At 38.7% G+C, this 16,806-nt stretch overlaps 3 protein-coding genes, 1 long non-coding RNA gene and 1 pseudogene across 8 annotated transcripts in view; 3 read left to right on the forward strand and 2 right to left on the reverse strand.

Moving 5' to 3' along the window:
- The first annotated feature begins 1,282 nt into the window (after positions 1-1,282).
- Positions 1,283-2,756, forward strand: LOC111476774. The gene is made up of 2 exons (XR_002717167.1): positions 1,283-1,553; positions 2,552-2,756. It is a non-coding gene; the product is annotated as an uncharacterized LOC111476774 (long non-coding RNA).
- Positions 2,757-3,134: 378 nt separating this feature from the next.
- Positions 3,135-16,806, reverse strand: part of LOC111474529 (probable inorganic phosphate transporter 1-9) — a 30,759-nt gene continuing 17,087 nt past the window's right edge. Inside the window, exons 4-5 of one of the 2 annotated variants that reach the window (XM_023119586.1) lie at positions 4,550-5,263; positions 3,135-4,228 (exon numbers count right to left, since the gene is read on the reverse strand). In XM_023119586.1, coding sequence (XP_022975354.1) covers positions 3,313-4,228; positions 4,550-5,235 — 1,602 coding nt within the window. In that variant the 5' untranslated portion in view covers positions 5,236-5,263 and the 3' untranslated portion in view covers positions 3,135-3,312. Of the gene's footprint in view, positions 4,229-4,549; positions 5,346-16,806 lie in introns of those variants that run through there. The other variant, XM_023119587.1, reaches the window with a different exon arrangement.
- On the forward strand, positions 6,191-8,726 carry LOC111474568 (short-chain dehydrogenase/reductase family 42E member 1-like). The gene is made up of 5 exons (XM_023119590.1): positions 6,191-6,459; positions 6,755-7,097; positions 7,326-7,597; positions 7,728-7,924; positions 8,149-8,726. The coding sequence occupies exons 1-5, from the start codon at positions 6,270-6,272 to the stop codon at positions 8,581-8,583; spliced, it is 1,437 nt and encodes a 478-aa protein (XP_022975358.1). The 5' UTR covers positions 6,191-6,269; the 3' UTR covers positions 8,584-8,726.
- LOC111474710 lies at positions 8,698-10,882 on the reverse strand (annotated as a pseudogene).
- Positions 15,036-16,464, forward strand: LOC111474678 (kinesin-like protein KIN-4A). Of its 4 annotated transcripts, none has more exons than XR_002716141.1 (4): positions 15,036-15,212; positions 15,634-15,755; positions 15,852-15,873; positions 16,085-16,464. XR_002716141.1 is itself a non-coding variant. In XM_023119622.1 (4 exons), exons 1-4 carry the CDS (start codon positions 15,147-15,149, stop codon positions 16,087-16,089), a joined length of 300 nt encoding a protein of 99 aa, XP_022975390.1. In that variant the 5' UTR covers positions 15,036-15,146; the 3' UTR covers positions 16,090-16,464. The 4 variants fall into 4 exon arrangements, 3 of the variants coding, with proteins under 3 accessions (XP_022975390.1, XP_022975384.1, XP_022975385.1); XM_023119622.1 differs by having other exon boundaries at positions 15,549-15,755; XM_023119616.1 differs by lacking the exon at positions 15,852-15,873 and having other exon boundaries at positions 15,549-15,755.

Consider the following 16,806-nt stretch of genomic DNA (forward strand, 5'->3'; position numbering starts at 1 on the left):
GATGGAGAGCCACCCAAATTTGTCTGGGCACAAAAGCTTACTCATAGACACGGAAACAGACAGCCGCCGGCACGCAGCTTTTCTTCCATCTCGTGTCCCTTCTGCATTAAATGTTTGTTTTCAACCGTGGATCATTCCTAGTTATGAACTTCAGCAATATTGAATATGATTATAGTTGGAATTAGCATTATATGATATGATTCAAATGAAATGTAGATGACTAATGATTGTGGGTCTCAGAGGGGGGGAGCGGGTCAAGTGGGAGCTGAACTTTTGGAAACACTTGGACAAAGCTGCTGTTTTTCTGAAGGAGGCACATTTAAGTAAGATGTGAAAAAAGGGTGTGTTCAGATATAGAGAGAGAGAGAGAGAGAGAGAGAAATGTCGAATAGCGAAGAGGAGCAGCAACAGCAGCAGCAATTGGTGCGGGAGAAGGAAGAGAAGGCTTCTGTGGAAGAATTGCTGCCATTGGAGAGCAGTCCGTACGTGAAGTACAAAGACTTGGAGGAGTACAAAAGAGAAGGGTATGGGGCGGAGGGGCATCTTGAGCCCAAGCCCAACCAGGGCGGCGGTACTGACGCACCCACCTTGTCCGGCAGCGGCTTCCCGGAGGTGAAGCCCGCCACCATTGACTTCGTCACCAACCATGGCCTTCTCTCCTGATCGCCTCAGCCATGCCATTCCCATTTTCACTTTTTTTTTTATCTCATTCTTCTTCTTCTTCTTTGTATCTCAACAACATGGCTGCAGCAGAAGGCAAGCTTGTAAGTTTATGAAAATGCTTCCGATAAAAAGAGGTTTATACACATCCTCTTGAATGGAGGTGGGATCTCAATTAGGATTCAGCTTTATTGCTAGCACATCTAAGGTGTCATACTTTGATGCTTTTTGTAATCGTATAAAAAATGTCTCGATTCTTTAAAAAGCGAGCCATATCTACGTTATTTCCAAAATTAATTTGAGTTAGAAAGCTGAAGAATAAGAAAATAGCTGATGATCAAATTCAAGAGATATAGTTGCGATTGCATGCCAATGTCATAAATGAATTTAGTAAATAAAAAATATTTCAAAAAGTAGCATTTTAACAATTAAATATAATAAAAAGAATCGAAAAAAAAAAAACATGGCAGCAAAATGGGCCGCCTGGGTGACTGCTACTTAAGACCCATAAACTACAAGGAATCTTAGAATGCGGGCCTGTGGTTAAGGCTCGAATTTGTGTGAATGGGCCTGACCGGTATAGAAGAGTGCGATACTGTGGGCTGGCGGCGTATATAGTGTAATGGACCAACTCCCAACTGGATACATACATCAATTATTGGAAAATTCCTTTCGGTGAAATCTGCAGAAAAATGGCGCTAATGAGAGGAGAGCCGCTGGTGAGGAAACTCGCTGTGTTCGCCAAGTACGTTGTTCTGCCAGCAGCCATGGCCGCTGCTCTCGTTTACTCTCCTCCCGATTACGTTTATTACAAGAATGACGATAAGTCATCCAAATAGGACACTTTCCCATCTTCCACCTGTTCGGTTCGTCTCGATCTGTCATCCCTTAGGGTCAGCGCTTTTCAATTTTCATCCTTATTCTGAGTTTTTTCTAAGATGTTGATAGATGATTTTTTCTGACTGCTGCATATTGTATGTCAACGAACGTGTTGCCTTCTATTTGAATAAATGTTTGGTGTGGTTGCATCAGCAATTGATGTTTCGTGTATCTACGAAATTGATAATGATCATAATTGACGGATTTGTACTTGTTTTCGTGATTTTCCGTAGCTAAGAAACGTGTTCTTATACTTCCCTCGTCGTGGTGATTGAGGTATACAAAACGTATTTGAGCTTGTCTCTACATTTTTTGCCCTTCTCTGAGTAACTTCTAATCGAATCTTTTCTTGATAACTCTGTTTTGACTTTGCGGGAAATTAGACCGAATAAACTAGGTTTAGAATGGATGAAAGTAGGCCTTCTTAGATCCAACTTTGCAGAATTTTTGTTTTTCTAGGATCATCATCTAGATGACCAGCCATTTAATGGGCATATTAGTAGTTGATCTCCCTAGCTTCATCATTGATTATGCCTCTATTGCTTGAACGTAAGGTTGCTTATTCTCGATGGTAAACCCCCGGACACACTAAGCACATGTAAAAGAAAATTTCCTAAACACCAGCCATTGTTGAGGATTTTTGAGAGAGTCCCACGTTGGCTAATTTAGGAAATGATCATGGCTTTATATGTAGGAATACTATCTTCATTGGTATTATGCCTTTTGGGGAAGCTTAAAGCAAAACCATGAGAGCTATTCTCAAAATGGACAATATCATACCATTGTGGAGGGTCGTGATTCCTAACATCCATTGTCCATGGACTTTGAAATTTACAATCTTTGCTACATCATAATTTCTTTACAATCTTTGCTACATCATAATTTCTTGATACCTCGACGCATGGGTTTCAGACTATGGCTTTAATTTGCAGAAAAAATGTTTGGAATGGCGTTGAATGCTATATGAGTATTATGAGCTCTGGTGTTGATTTTCTGTTCTCTTGTTATGCAGGACCGTCTGATCATGTAGGCTTGCATTTGCAGAGTTGTATTCCTCTTATGTTGATAATGGTGTGTACTGGACTTATTATCACCATCTCTCAATAACTCGTAGTTTGTTTTACTTTTGTGGCTTCATCTTCGGGGAAAAAAGTAATAATTTGTTTCCTTGAAGAATATTCAAAATGGGAAGTATAAATTTCGTGTTCTTATTTTTCTTTTCGTTCCCTTAATAAATTTTGAAGAAAGTTTCTGGGATAACATGGCCGTGAAAGTGGAGACTGAACCATGAGATGGAAGTGGGAACTGTATGAGATACATGCCCGTAAATGTTAATGTGCTCGATTGAAAATTTAACAGTTATAAAATGGTGGATATGAAGAAATCCCACGATCAGAACAGACCAACCCTTTGGTCCTGTCCACTGTTGAATTGAAACAAAATTTCCAGATTTACGTGACTGGGAGGGTTTACGTATATCATCACCTAATACCAATACTAATAATAATGAGGACAACAGGAGAATAGGTAGGCTTACAGTTATGTTGTGTTACCTATTATGCTTGCTTAAACAACCTTTTAAGTAACACAAACAATTATATCAGTCTTAACTGAAAGCCAAGCTTAGAGCTGCCTTCACAAAAATGAGCATTAATAATCCTTTTGTACTTTACCCTCTATCTATTATACTTCCATTTTGGGTTACAAATGAAATGCATGGAATCCAAAACCAAAAGCTGCACACCACTCGTTTACATCAAACGAAACTCATCTCTAATGAATTGGTGTACTACTTCGAATGGAGTTGGCGGTTGAACGTGACGACATGTCCTCATGTTCACCAACAGACAGACAGGAGGAAAACCTTATAAACCAGACTCCAGCGTACTCATCTTCCTTCTCGTTCTCTTCCAACGACCTTCCGGTGGTCTCTCTGGTGAACAAATACGTCACCGCCACTCCCACCAGACTCGCCCCACCAAGTATTATCAGCGACGCCTGCATCCCAATTCCATTATCCCACCGGTCGTGCGAAGCCCAAAGGAACCCCACGGCCCCGATGATGGCCCCGATTTTGCCAGCCGCGCCGGAGATTCCATGGCAGGTGGATCTGAACCTGGCGGGAAAGAGCTCGGCAGGGAGAATGAAAGTGGTGGTGTTGGGGCCGAAGTTTGAGAAGAAGAATGTGAGGCAGTAGATTACCATGAAGCCAAATTTGTGATCGGAGTCCCAGTATCTGTTGTAGGGAATGGCGATGGCGAAATAGCCAATGCCCATGAAGAGAAACCCCATGATTTGGATTTTGACTCGGCCGAGTCGGTCGATGAAATAGACGGAGACCCAGTAGCCAGGAATGGTGGAACAGACGGCCACGATGGCTTGGAGTTTGGCTTCGTTGAAGGCGTCTTGGTAGACGTTGCGGGTGAGTTTTGGGGGAAGGAATTGGGTGTAGATTCTGGATTGGAAGAGGTTGCTGCTGTAGAACACAACGTCGACGAGGAACCAAGCGGCGGCGCAGGAGAGAAGGTCGCGGCCGTGGCGACGGAGAAATTCGTTGGAAAAGAAGGGGAAACTTGGAGGGGGAGGGGAAACAGGGCTGTCCTCGGTGATATCAGCCAACGTCACATCCAACACCTTCTCCATGTCCTTCGCCGCTTGTGCCACATTCCGCTCAACCAGAGCTGTGTATCTGCCATCAAATCAAATTTGGGCATTTGAAGATGGAATTTCTTTGAAAATCAGCCATTTTGATTTCTTAGAAGCTCAATTCTTGTTCTAAAATTCAATTGCTCCAATAATAGAAAGTGTTGTTATTAAAATAATAAGAAATTAAATTGAAATTTTTTAATTTGTGGAAAAGGATATTTAAAATACTAAATTATGATGATTGATTGCATCAAGAAACATCTACTCTTGAGAATTATTTTTAAGACCAAGAAAGTCAACCGCTCAATTTGGTTGGTCCGATAATTTCCACACGAACTCCAGAGGAAAACAGAAAGGAATTGACCTGGCGGTTTCCGGCATCATCATTCGCCAGTAATAAGTCATCGCCGCCGGAAGAGCGCCGAGCAGGAGAATCAACCTCCAAGCAATATCCGCCCCCATGGGGGTATGATTACTGGGTGGGTAATTGGAGGCCCGATCGAATATGGAGCACACGATCATGGTCACCGTGGAGCTGGCCAAGATCCCGAATCCCTGCATCGAGAACACCGCCGCTATGAACGCCCCACGTGTCTTCTTGTTGGCGAACTCCGACATTATGGTCGCCGACAATGGGTAATCTCCCCCAATTCCCAGTCCCAGAAGGAACCTGAAGAACCCTAGGCTGACAAGGACGCAGCTCCTTGTGGTGCAGATTGAGAACCCGCATCCGATGGAACTCAGCACCATCAGCGCCAATGCGAGTCCGTACACGCGCCGTCGTCCCACTCGATCTCCGAGTATGCCGAACACCACTTGACCCGTGGCGGTGCCGAGAAGGGCGACGGCCAGCATGGCGGATTTGACGGCGGCGGGAATCTCGTATTGTTTGTCCTGGTAGTACACACGTCCTACGAGGGTCGTAACGGGAGTGATGCTGAAGAGATCGTAGGCGTCGGTGAAGAGGCCCATCCCGGCGATGACGATGGCCTTGAAATGGTACAATTGGGTTTTGGCAGTGTCGAGAGCGGAGAGCACTTTGAGGCCCATGGTTAGGATTGAGATTTCAATGGCGGAAGGTTGTGTTTGATTTGATTGGATGGGAGCGTGGACTATTGAGGAAGACGACGAAGCTTTTTGAAGGGTTTCCAGATACCTTGAATATGCGAATCGGGGAGCATTTCTTCCCTGCCTCCATCCCTCAGACTGTTGGGTATAATAATAAATTAAATTATTTAGTTTAATTTGACTTTTTCAAACGGACTCCCCCTGTTCGCAAGTTTGGCATTTTCAAGGTGTGGCGGTGAGGAGCTACATTCACCGGAACAAGATACTGAAAGCGATTAGGAGGGGTGGGCTGAAAGCCGACTTCTGGTCCGCCCAAAACGAGCTCCTTAATGCTTACGCCGCCACTTATGGACCCTTCAGGCTCTGTTTTGCCTCTCTTTCTAATTCATTTTTTGGTTGTAGCAGCATCACACCAAACAGCCTTCTAATTATCTCTTCTTCTTTAATATATCATATATTTCCATTTCTTGGATTCTTAGGCCTATGTGACCTTCCCCTCTCCAATTTTTCTAAACTTCTTTTACGTCTTGCTAATATCTTTCATCATCATCGCTCCAAGTCTTTGAGGCACAACCTCGATACTTTACTTATAAGGTACTACCAACACTAAAATTCGATACTTTTTTATTCGAGTTTGGGTCCTTGGGACCCTCCTCCCATAGGCCCTACATTAAAAAGAAAATAAAAGAAAAAAAAAGTTCGATTTAGTTGGGTCGAATTGAGTTAGACCAGTCCACTTTGGAGTCGGCCAGCGTCAATGGTTGCCTAGAGTTATATGAACAAATCTACAAATATCATATATAAATAAATAAATAATCATTACTTAAAATGAAAATTTTTAAAGTCCAAAAATTCTATGGATACTTTAAAAAAACTTAATTTTTAACGCAATACCACTTTTGAGTTAAAAACGAAATAGGCTGGATCTTAAATTCTCTGGAAGACTTGGTTTTCTCTGAGTTTTCGTCGAAGTCGCTGATACTGTCTGTAATTACTCCCAATTTCGATCTCACCAGATGCATTTGAGCGCCAATGAAGGCATTGAAGCCAACACCTTCGTTGTTACCGGCGCACTGGGCTTCGTCGGCTCCGCCCTCTGCTTAGAGCTTGTCCGCAGAGGTGCTCTCCAGGTCCGAGCCTTTGACCTCCGACCAGCTTCTCCTTGGTCCGACGACCTCAAGATTCACGGAGTCAAAATCATCCAAGGTTCATTCCTTTCTGCAATTAGGTCCCCCTTTTACTGTTTGTTTTGCGATTAGCCTTAGAGGCGCGACTATAATCTTTCATCTGTACGCATGCACTTCGATCATCCTGGCGCTACTTGCCTCCATTGAAATCTTTTTATGGCTTTCATTCCTTTCCCCTAGAACGGTCTTGTCGGAATTTTCGATGATTTGCATATTCAGTAATGCGTATCTGCTGCAATCTCTCTAGTAATTAAAAGTAAACTTGAGTACAACACACTAGGCTTCTCTCGATGTTAACTCTTGCAGTCATGTAGGGGATGTTACCTGTAAAAAGGATGTGGAAAGAGCTGTTCGTGGTGCTGATTGTGTATTCCACCTGGCGGCATATGGATTGTCAGGGAAAGAAATGCTTCAAGTTGGTCGCATCGATGAGGTTAATATTAATGGAACATGCCATGTCTTGGATGCTTGCCTGGAGTACGGCGTTAGGCGGCTTGTTTATATGAGCACGTATAATGTAGTGTTTGGAGGTCAAGAGATTGTTAATGGCAATGAGGGATTACCTTATTTCCCAATTGATGATCATGTTGATGCATATGCTCGAAGTAAATCCATTGCAGAACAGTTAGTTTTGAAGACCAACGGACGCCCCTTAAAGTAAGTCAATTTTCTAGGATATATATAGATATATAGCTATCTTCGTAACTTCCATGGTATTGGGATTGCTCTTGGTGCAGTCATTAGGATATCTTCTGATGTGACTGAGGATTTGTGAAAGGAAAAATGAAATTTGATTAAATAAAACTTATAGCATCCATCCAAGTTGTCATTGCATTTTTACAATGCCCATGCCATTATTTTCTTGCTCGTGCTTTTCATTTGTAGGAACAGGAATGGCAAATGTCTTTACACCTGTGCTATACGTTCTTGTGCTATCTACGGACCAGGGGAAGAGAGGCATTTTCCTAGGTTGGTCTCCTTGGCAAAGTTAGGCTTGCTACACTTTAGGGTTGGGAAGCCAAGTGCTAAAACTGACTGGATCTATGTGGATAATCTCGTGCTGGCTTTGATATTGGCATGCGTGGGGCTTTTGGACGACATTCCCGTTAAAGGAGGAGCCCCAGTAGCTGCTGGCCAGCCATATTATGTATCAGATGGTAGCTCTGCACCCTTCCTTACTTTTCACAACCCTCCCCTCCACACTATGTAGTTTGCTTCAATATGGTGCTGTTTTGTTTCCATCACTAGACGATGGGGCTTTGCTGACAATCTCTCTATTTGCATCAGGTTGTCCAGTTAATTCTTACGAATTTATTAAGCCTCTGCTCAATAGCTTAGGTTATGACTTGCCAAATTCTTACCTGCCTGTTCCTAAAGCTCTTCTCTTGGGGAAATTTTTTGCTGTATTGTACACAATATTATATCCATGGCTGGATAGATGGTGGCTTCCACATCCCCTGATGCTTCCTCCTGAGATTTATAAGGTTATTACTATTATTTTTGTTTAATGTTGCACCTGCAAACATGCAAATGGTCTTGCTGATGTTTGGATATCTAATTGCAACCAAATTTTGAGGAACAATTACACGGTCAAATCGTTCTTTCCTTCACCATCTCTATAATGCTCCTTAATAATGTAGAGAATGCTTCCATGCTGAATTCCTAATGAACTCCTCTGAATCCTAATTAGTTTGCATATATCGTGCAGGTTGGCGTGAGTAATTATTTCTCGTATCTTAAAGCCAGGGAGGAGCTGGGGTATGTACCAATGGTGACACCAAAGGAGGGCATGGCTGCGACCATCTCATATTGGCAGAAGAGAAAAAGGAAGAGTCTCGATGGGCCAACAATATATGCGTGGCTGTTCTGTGTTGTCGGAATGAGCATCATGTTTTGTGCTGCGTTCCTTCCAGACGTAGGACCTGTTCCATTTTTCAAAGGCATCAGCCTTTTCTTCTTTAGGTCAATTCAAGTGGTGAGAATGGTGTTTCTTATAGCCTTTCTACTGCATGTTGGTGAGGGTACTTATGCATGGTTCTTAGCCAGAAAGGTGGATCCTGCTAACTCAAGGGGATGGTTTTGGCAGACTTTTGCTTTAGGCTTCTTCTCCTTGCGCTTATTGTTGAAAAGAGCAAGGAGTTAAAGGGGCAGTCCCTATGTGTTGTTAGCAAACGAGAGATAGCTGAAGAAGAAAAGTCCCGTTTGTAATAATACTCTCTCTTTGAGACTATTTAGCTTCAAAGTAGTAGCGCAATAATTGAAATGAACACATCATTTGATTTGTAATGCCATCACTATCAAAACAAAACACAACTATTTCACGTCTGTTCTTTCCAAGCCAACTCAAACTGGAACTAGAGTAACATTAGACAACAGAACACCAGATTCCATGTTAGCCCCCGCCATGTTAACAAATCAAGTGAGTTAACGAAGCAACCTCGAGTTTCACATCCAAGATACAGTGTTATTATTGCAGGCTCCAGCACTGTGGTTAAATGGACTCCCAGGCCCTCCCGAGGATTCACTGAGAGTACCGACTGATGGCGGGCTGCTGCTAGTTCCCGTCATTCCAGCACGGATGGGAGCAAGTTTATGGGGTGCAGTAAAAGGCGGCTGTTCTATTTGGTCTGCTTGCCTCAACTCCTTGTGCCCCCCATCAGTGATGAAGCTCCCCATGACTACCTGGTAATCCGATAGTGACAATGAAAAGCATTCTAATAACACCATACATAGGGCTATAAAAGATGTATATGAACGCTCTCATGGGGAAAGTTAATGTATCTGAACAGGAGTTGCAGCCGTTAGAAGACCAGCCACCCCACCACCTATGTCCAGATAATGAAACACTTAGACCTCCAGTTCGACTCCGCTGAGTGCCATTCTCGGAGAAGAGATATGATCCAGATAGAGACAAAATCTCGAATCGCCCCTGTATAACACATAAATTCCATCTGGTTTAAGAAAAGGAAAGAAGAAGGTCTATTTACAGGCATGAAGATGGGGACACTACGAAATTATGATCCAGGCAGGCATACGTTGAACATTCAAAAGAGAAGTAGAAATTATCAAACCTGGTAAGTGACGGTTCCAGCACACATGGCTGGTTGACGTAGAGTCACATTGGATATTGCACCATTTGCTGTAAGGATACAAAGAGCTCTAGGCCCATTCTGGGAAAATGACATTATTTTCGAACAGACATCCTGGAAAACATTTACGTCTCCTTATTCTCACTCAACTATTCAATTTCAGAAAAGTAAAACACACAAAAATATGAACCTCTCCAGCTTCCACGGTGATGACATGTGGGGTAAATCCAACTCCTGATGACCCTACAATTACAATTATACAATATTTCAAGCTGTAATCACAATATCAGAGTCCAAATCGAGCCCCCAAGAATAGAAACTCTGCATTTGAAGGGAAAACACCCAATTTTGACCACATTTGCAGCAGAGGCTAAAGATTTTGAAAGTTTTCTTCATGCAAATCAATGATGAAAGTGATATGGATGACCAAAGAGATAGAGAAAGCAATGGGGACGAACACAATGCAACTATCTTAGATATCAAGAACCAGAATCAGTTAACTACCAACACTAGACGCCAATTAATGCCAAAGGGATGCGGAATAAGTAAGTTGCTTCTTGTTGGTAGAGCCAGGGGGTCTCCCTCTGGCTTTCTTCAAACAATTTGGCCCAGAGGTGGGAGGAGGAGAAAAACCTCCACTGGACTGAGTTGCGACGGCAGAGGGAACTGCAGGAGGCAGCGCCATACTGCCATCTGGGCCATACTTCCTAGGCCTCCCTCTCTTCCTCTTTACAGGCTCGCCTTGCGCATTCATGTCAACGATTCACGGGCAGATTCACCGGCACCAGCATTACCAGTAACTCCGACGATGGAGGGCTGGTAGGTGGGAGAGGCGGCGGCAACGGGGTTGTAGAGGCCGTCGGTGCCAACGGGCGAATGCATGCCCGGCAAAACCGGCTGTTGCGATTGTACTGAACTCATCTTAAGAGCCGCCACTGAGGAAGAAGAAAACCCGCATCATTGAGTAAGAAATTATTTTCCAATTTTGAATTTCACAGTAAAGATTCTCCAAAAATACAAATAAATAAATAAACAAAGACTGCAAATAAAGGAATAAGACAGAAATTGGGGGAAAATGAGCAAAAAAATCCAATACACCTACCAAATAATACAGGAAAATTAGCGGACATGAAAAACAAAAAGGGGAAACAAATTGAAAGGCTTCAGAACCAGAACCTCAGCTTCAAGGGTTCCGATTTTTTTTTTTCAACAGGCGGGACTCCTCCTGCTGCTAACTTTATAAATTTGAATTTCAAAAACATATTGTCGCTGGGGACAAGTAACATGACCGGCTCTCAATTCCTTTTTTGTGGAGAAAGGGCGAGAGAGAAATGGAGAAGGTGCCGACCACTGTTTCAGCCCCATGGTAGACTATATGCAAAACTGTGTGTCACACCCACCAATCAAATAGCTAAATTTTATAAAAAATTCAAATCTCACATAACTAATTATCCTCACAAGCTTTAAAATTGTAATTTAATTTTTTTGAAAAATAAATATTGAGTTCGAAAATAATTTGTATATATTTTTTCTCACAATCAAATAATCCTATGTTAAAAGATAGAGTCCATTGACGATATTGAACAACAAAATTAACTATTCATGACTAAGCTCATCACAATTAAAGAGAACATTAATGTAATTTGGAATGATATTGGAGGGATGGAAATGAAAATAGAAACAAATATACACATGTTAGGTGCGATTGGTTTAATTGTCAAAACATCTAGTGGTTTCAATTAATAAAATAGGTTGTCATTATCTTTTGATCTTACATTATAACGACACTGTTTTTTTTTATTTTCTCTTCCTTATCAACTTAACAGCAACCTTAATATTTTATCATGAAAATTTTGAGAAGTCTCTCGTTTTTTATTATCATATTTTATCACTCCCTAAATAGTTTTGGCCTTGATCTCAAAATTTCCCTAAATGAAAATGGCATAACTCGGCCTTTGAAGGAATATGCAGAAGTATGCAGGAGTATGAAGAAATCTGTAGAAGTATGAAAAAGTATGAAGAAATAATCAATCGGGTTTTTAGGGCAAATATTTCTCTCTCTTTACTCGGTCGACGTTTTTACTCTCAATTGTCAGACATCAACAATAACATTTAATTAACTGCTGAAGGAGAAGTTTTGAAATATTTATTCGGCGAGTCTTTATTCACTTTCTTTTTATTGTTTTGAAATATTTGTTAGTATAAATTCATATTTCATGGATATTAAAGGAGAAGTTTTGATTTGCTTGATGCAAGTAATTACCTTAACGCAAAGGGTGAAAGGACAAAACTTTTGCTTCTTCCCGAATTCCAATTCAGATACGAGAAACTGTTAATGGAGGGATTACACTTGTTGGTGTCACTGAGGCAGAGGTTTGCAGCACGGAAAAAATGACCTCACTTGTCTCATAGTTTATTAGCACGTGCAACTGGAAGTACTAAGAAATGATCTCCTTTTACATTATTATAACAATTTCCTAAAATTACAGCATGTTGAAGGTATAAGAAACCAAATGATGATGTTGCACTCTGAAAGACATTGGACAAAATTCATTTTTATAATGTATTAAAAGTATGAATATGGTCTCTTTTTACATTATGTGACAATCAATCACATGCCATCTTCATTATTACCATGGAGCAAAAGAAAAAGCTTGGGAAAAGCATGTCTCATAATGATACATGCGATGACATTTTATGTACAAAGCTCAATTTGGTGGACCCTAAAATGATACATCCTGTTTTCATGTAGCTAGTTGACCCTAAAATGATAGGTTTGTAATTAAATCTATTATCTGTTTTCAAGGAGTTCATATCAATAAAGGCGTTTTGACTCTCTGCAACATCACAAGTGCAATGGGAGATGAGAAGAAACGAAGAGAAGAGTGTCATGTTTCCTACTGTGATAGTAAGTTCTTTATTTTTCAAAATATACTTTGAAACTTGATATTTTTGTATGTATTTTCCATAAACTTTTTGATCCAGCATTAACTTAAATTTGGCTTTGCTGGTTTGCGCCGATATTGGTTAAGGTTAAATTGGTTAAAACAATTAAATTGTGAGGGGTTAACGGGCTTCCAGATCAAGTAGTCATCAGGTTGTCAGACCTTTGACTATAATCTTTGTTCACTGTGTTAGAGATAAAGAAGAACTCGGCTTTGCAGAAGTATGCAAAAGTATGTCGAATTACAGTATGTAGAAGTATGAAGAATTAATGCAAAAGTATGCAGAAGTATGATGAAGAATGTAAAAGTATATTGGACTACAATATGAAGAAGTATGCATAAGTATGTCGGACTACAGTATGCAGAAGCATGACGGATTAGTGGATGCATAATTTGAGGGCTATAACGCTACTATTATTGCTTATGGACAGGTTGAACGTTTATGTTGTTCTAGAGTTGTGTTTCTTAAATAGTTTTTAGTTTGACTTAAGTTGTTGTAGTTTGTTGTTGTAGACTCTCGAAAAAATTACAAATGAGGACCAACTATATTGGTGAATGAAGTAATGATGGAGTAATACCTAAGGTAATGGAGAAAATATTTGAGAAGGTCGATGCAACGAAGGATCCTATAGAGTTCTTGATTAGAGTATCATTTATTGAGGTAGCATTAACTGACGACTAAATTGCTATTCAGTTTCGTTTTGTTGTTTTGAAATATTTGTTAATATAATAAATTCATATTTCATGAATATGATAATAATAGATATTAAAGGAATAAGTCTTTGATTTGTTTGATGATAGTAGTTGCCGTAACAAGAGGGGTGAAATGACAAAACTTTTTACTCCTCCACGAGTTCTAATTCAAATACGAAAACTGTTAATGGAGGGTTACACTTGTTGGTGTCACTGAGCCAGAGGTTTGTAGCACGGAAGAAATGACATCTCACTTGTCTTGTGGTTCATTAGCACGTGCACCTAGAAGTACTAACCTAATAGTTAATCAAGGTATAGATTTGATGAAATTCTTATTTTATGTTGCTAACTTTCACATTGATTTTGGCTCTCAAATTCATTTTCGGTGAAGAAAGAGAGAGGGAGAAAGAGAGTTAGTCATAGATGCATTCCAGAAGCATGAGAAGGTCGGAGTAAGGGTGTACATGGTCCGAGTTGGGTCGGGTTGAGAGATTTTTTTGACCCAACCCAAAAGTTCGGGTTGGTTGGATTGGAAACCTAACCCGACCCAAAAATTTTCACAACTCAATCCAATCCAACCCTCTATTTTCGGGTTGAGTTCTCGGGTTGTTAACTTTGTTTTAAGTTTTTTAAAAAATTTTTTATTTATTCACCGTTCATATTTATTTTATATAATCTTAGATAAAAAAATATTAAAAGTCTACGAACAAATACAAATCAATTAATAATTATTAAAAAAAAATCATCAACAACAATACAAAAAAGAAATAACATCTCAACATAGGATAAATTATGAAATTAAAAAGTGATTGGAAACGGTAGGAATAGATTATAAAATTAAAAAACAATATAAATGATTAATTTAAAAAAATTATATATATATATATATATATATAAAATAAAATACCTTTAAAATCATATTAAATAATTTATCATAAATCATATTTTTAAATTAAAATAAATTATAAAATTAAAAAACAATATAAATGATTAATTTAAAAAAACTATATATATATAAAATAAAAATACCTTTAAAATCATATTAAATAACTAATCCTAAATCATATTTTTAAATTAAAATAAAATGGTGTGATTTATTCGTATATTCACATAGTACAAAAATGAATAAATAGATATTTGTTAATTTATTTACATTATAAACAATATGTTTAAAAATAAAATAAAATATTGAGGTAATTTTTTTTGTTGATTTATTTACACTATAAATAATGTGGGTAAAATATATAATTAATTAAAAAAACTATATATATATAAAATAAAAATATCTTCAAAATCTTATTAAATAACCTATCATAAATTATATTTTTAAATTAAAATAAAATTTATAAAGTGTGATTGGTTCGTTTATTCCTATTATAACCCTATTATAAAATCAATAAAAAGATATTTGTTAATTTATTTAAGGTTAAAAAACAAAATAAAATATTTTTAAAGAAACTATATATATATATATATAATAAAAATACCTTTAAAATCATATTAAATAACCTATCATAAATTATATTTTTAAATTAAAATAAAATTAATAAAATGAAATGCGGAATTTTTAGAAGTTTTAAATTATTATTAAATTATTTGAATATATTTTTTAGAAGTTTCCGAATTTAATGAGTCCAATATTCTCACTCCTAAAAATAGGTGTTATTAATAATTATTTGAATATGTATAATATTGATCTGAGCCAATTAAATAGGTGGTTATAATTGAGCAATAACACATGAAATTTGGAGGAAATCTAATAATAATTAGGACAAAAATAAAATAAAATAAAATCCGAAAATATAAAGTTGGGCCTGATGGCGAAAACCGATAATTATGCCCAAAAATCCAGGTTGAGGAACTGTCGGGGAGGCAGGACTCATTCTGTTGCTAACTTGGCTCTCAATTCATTTTGCGTGGAGAGAGAGAGAGGGAGAGAGACGATCTATTGTGATTGCATACGGCAGAAGGCTCACCTCATGATCAGGGTCCAGGACGAGGCAGAGGTCGGGGCCGTTGTGGCAGAGGAAGGTCTAGGGGTAGAGGTATGCAGATTTTGATTTTGTTTATTCTTCTTAATCCCTTCATTATGTTGTTGTTTATGGAAGGGTATGACTTTTATCATTTTATGGCTAGTTGTAGTTAATCTAGTTTCTTGCTTCAAGAAGTGAAGAGCATGTATGACCGCTAACAATTTGTTTTTATTTTATAATGATGTTGGTTTTAGGACCCCCGTTAATGGCTTTGTGGGTAACAAGCTTCTTGTATTTTATCTTCAGCCTTAACATTTTATTATGAAAATTTAAAGATATCGGTTGTTATTCTCACATTTTATCCCTCTTCAACGGCCCTTTGGCCTTGATCTTAAAATTTCCTTTAAGATTGGAGAATGGAATTGTACCCAATCTCGATTGTCCTTAACCGACAACAACCACCCACAGTTCATTAACACACGCCACCCTGTAGATTGTGTTTCTGAAGTTGTGAAGGCTGAAATGAAAGGGTTTGGGTGTACGGGTACCTCTGCTCTTAAACAACATTTTGAAAAGAAGGTCCATAAATTGGAGCAAGAAGAGAGAGTTTTACAGGTCATTTCTGTATCCAAAATATACACTCAACTGTCGTCATATATGTACACATATTTAGCTTTTATCTTGTTTTTGTTTTTGTTTTTGTTTTTGTAGAAAGAGACGGAGGAACTTAGATGTAAGTTTTCGAACATATTGTCTACATCTTGATGACGGGGTGCAAAAGTTGAAGCAAGAATATCTTCAGAGATTGAATGTTGTGGAGACCCAATTTCGTTTTTAGTCAAATTTCAAAATGTTATGCGAAAAGAATTTTAGGAAATCTTGTTGTTTCTTTCTTCACGCCATGTCAAATGCCAATTGTTGTTTTAAATGATTTATTTACGCAGGTTGATGGATGTGAAACAAGGGCAGAACAAGGAAGGGAAAACCGTTCTTTACTTGGTGTTTGAATGCATGGCTACTGATCTGAAAAATTCATCAAGACTACCCGTCTATTTGCTCTTCGCCCCTCTCCTTCCTAAACAATTAGTAAAGAAAGCAATGGAGCATCCCTATTTTGATGTCTTGAACAGGACCATATCTCTGAGTGATGCTGTGTTGAATGAAGATTTAGTTGCTGAAACAAGCTTGACGGGTTCATACTTCAACATTTGCTACAAATTATATTTTCGATCTACTTGAGAATATATTATTATATTTTATTTCTTAGCAAACGACACAGATGTAGCCCATTATCATCCAAATATTTGACCGCTTGTTGAAGGTTTTTGCGGGTTCCATTGAATTAATTTGTCACACCAGGCCACACCTCTTCATTTGATGTCCCTGCTACAAAGTTCCAACCTCTTTTAAAAAAGAAAAAAACACTTGTTAAGTCAACAAGACAACAAGAAAACAAGAAAGCAGTGACATCCGCTGAAAGTATGAAGGAAGTCGATCACTGCTCTCTTGAACTTTTGATAGGAGAATGGTTGCTTTTCTCAAGCAAAAATTTGCAAGTATATTGGGAGGGATAACTAAAAGGATGACACCAGGTTTTAATTGGTACCTTTTGCTGTGAAGAAATGAGTTGCTTTTGAGCTATTTTGTCTGACAAAATTACTAATGT

The sequence above is a fragment of the Cucurbita maxima genome, unplaced genomic scaffold, assembly GCF_002738345.1.
Source record: "Cucurbita maxima cultivar Rimu unplaced genomic scaffold, Cmax_1.0 Cma_Scf00003, whole genome shotgun sequence".
NCBI classification, from domain to species: domain Eukaryota; kingdom Viridiplantae; phylum Streptophyta; class Magnoliopsida; order Cucurbitales; family Cucurbitaceae; genus Cucurbita; species Cucurbita maxima.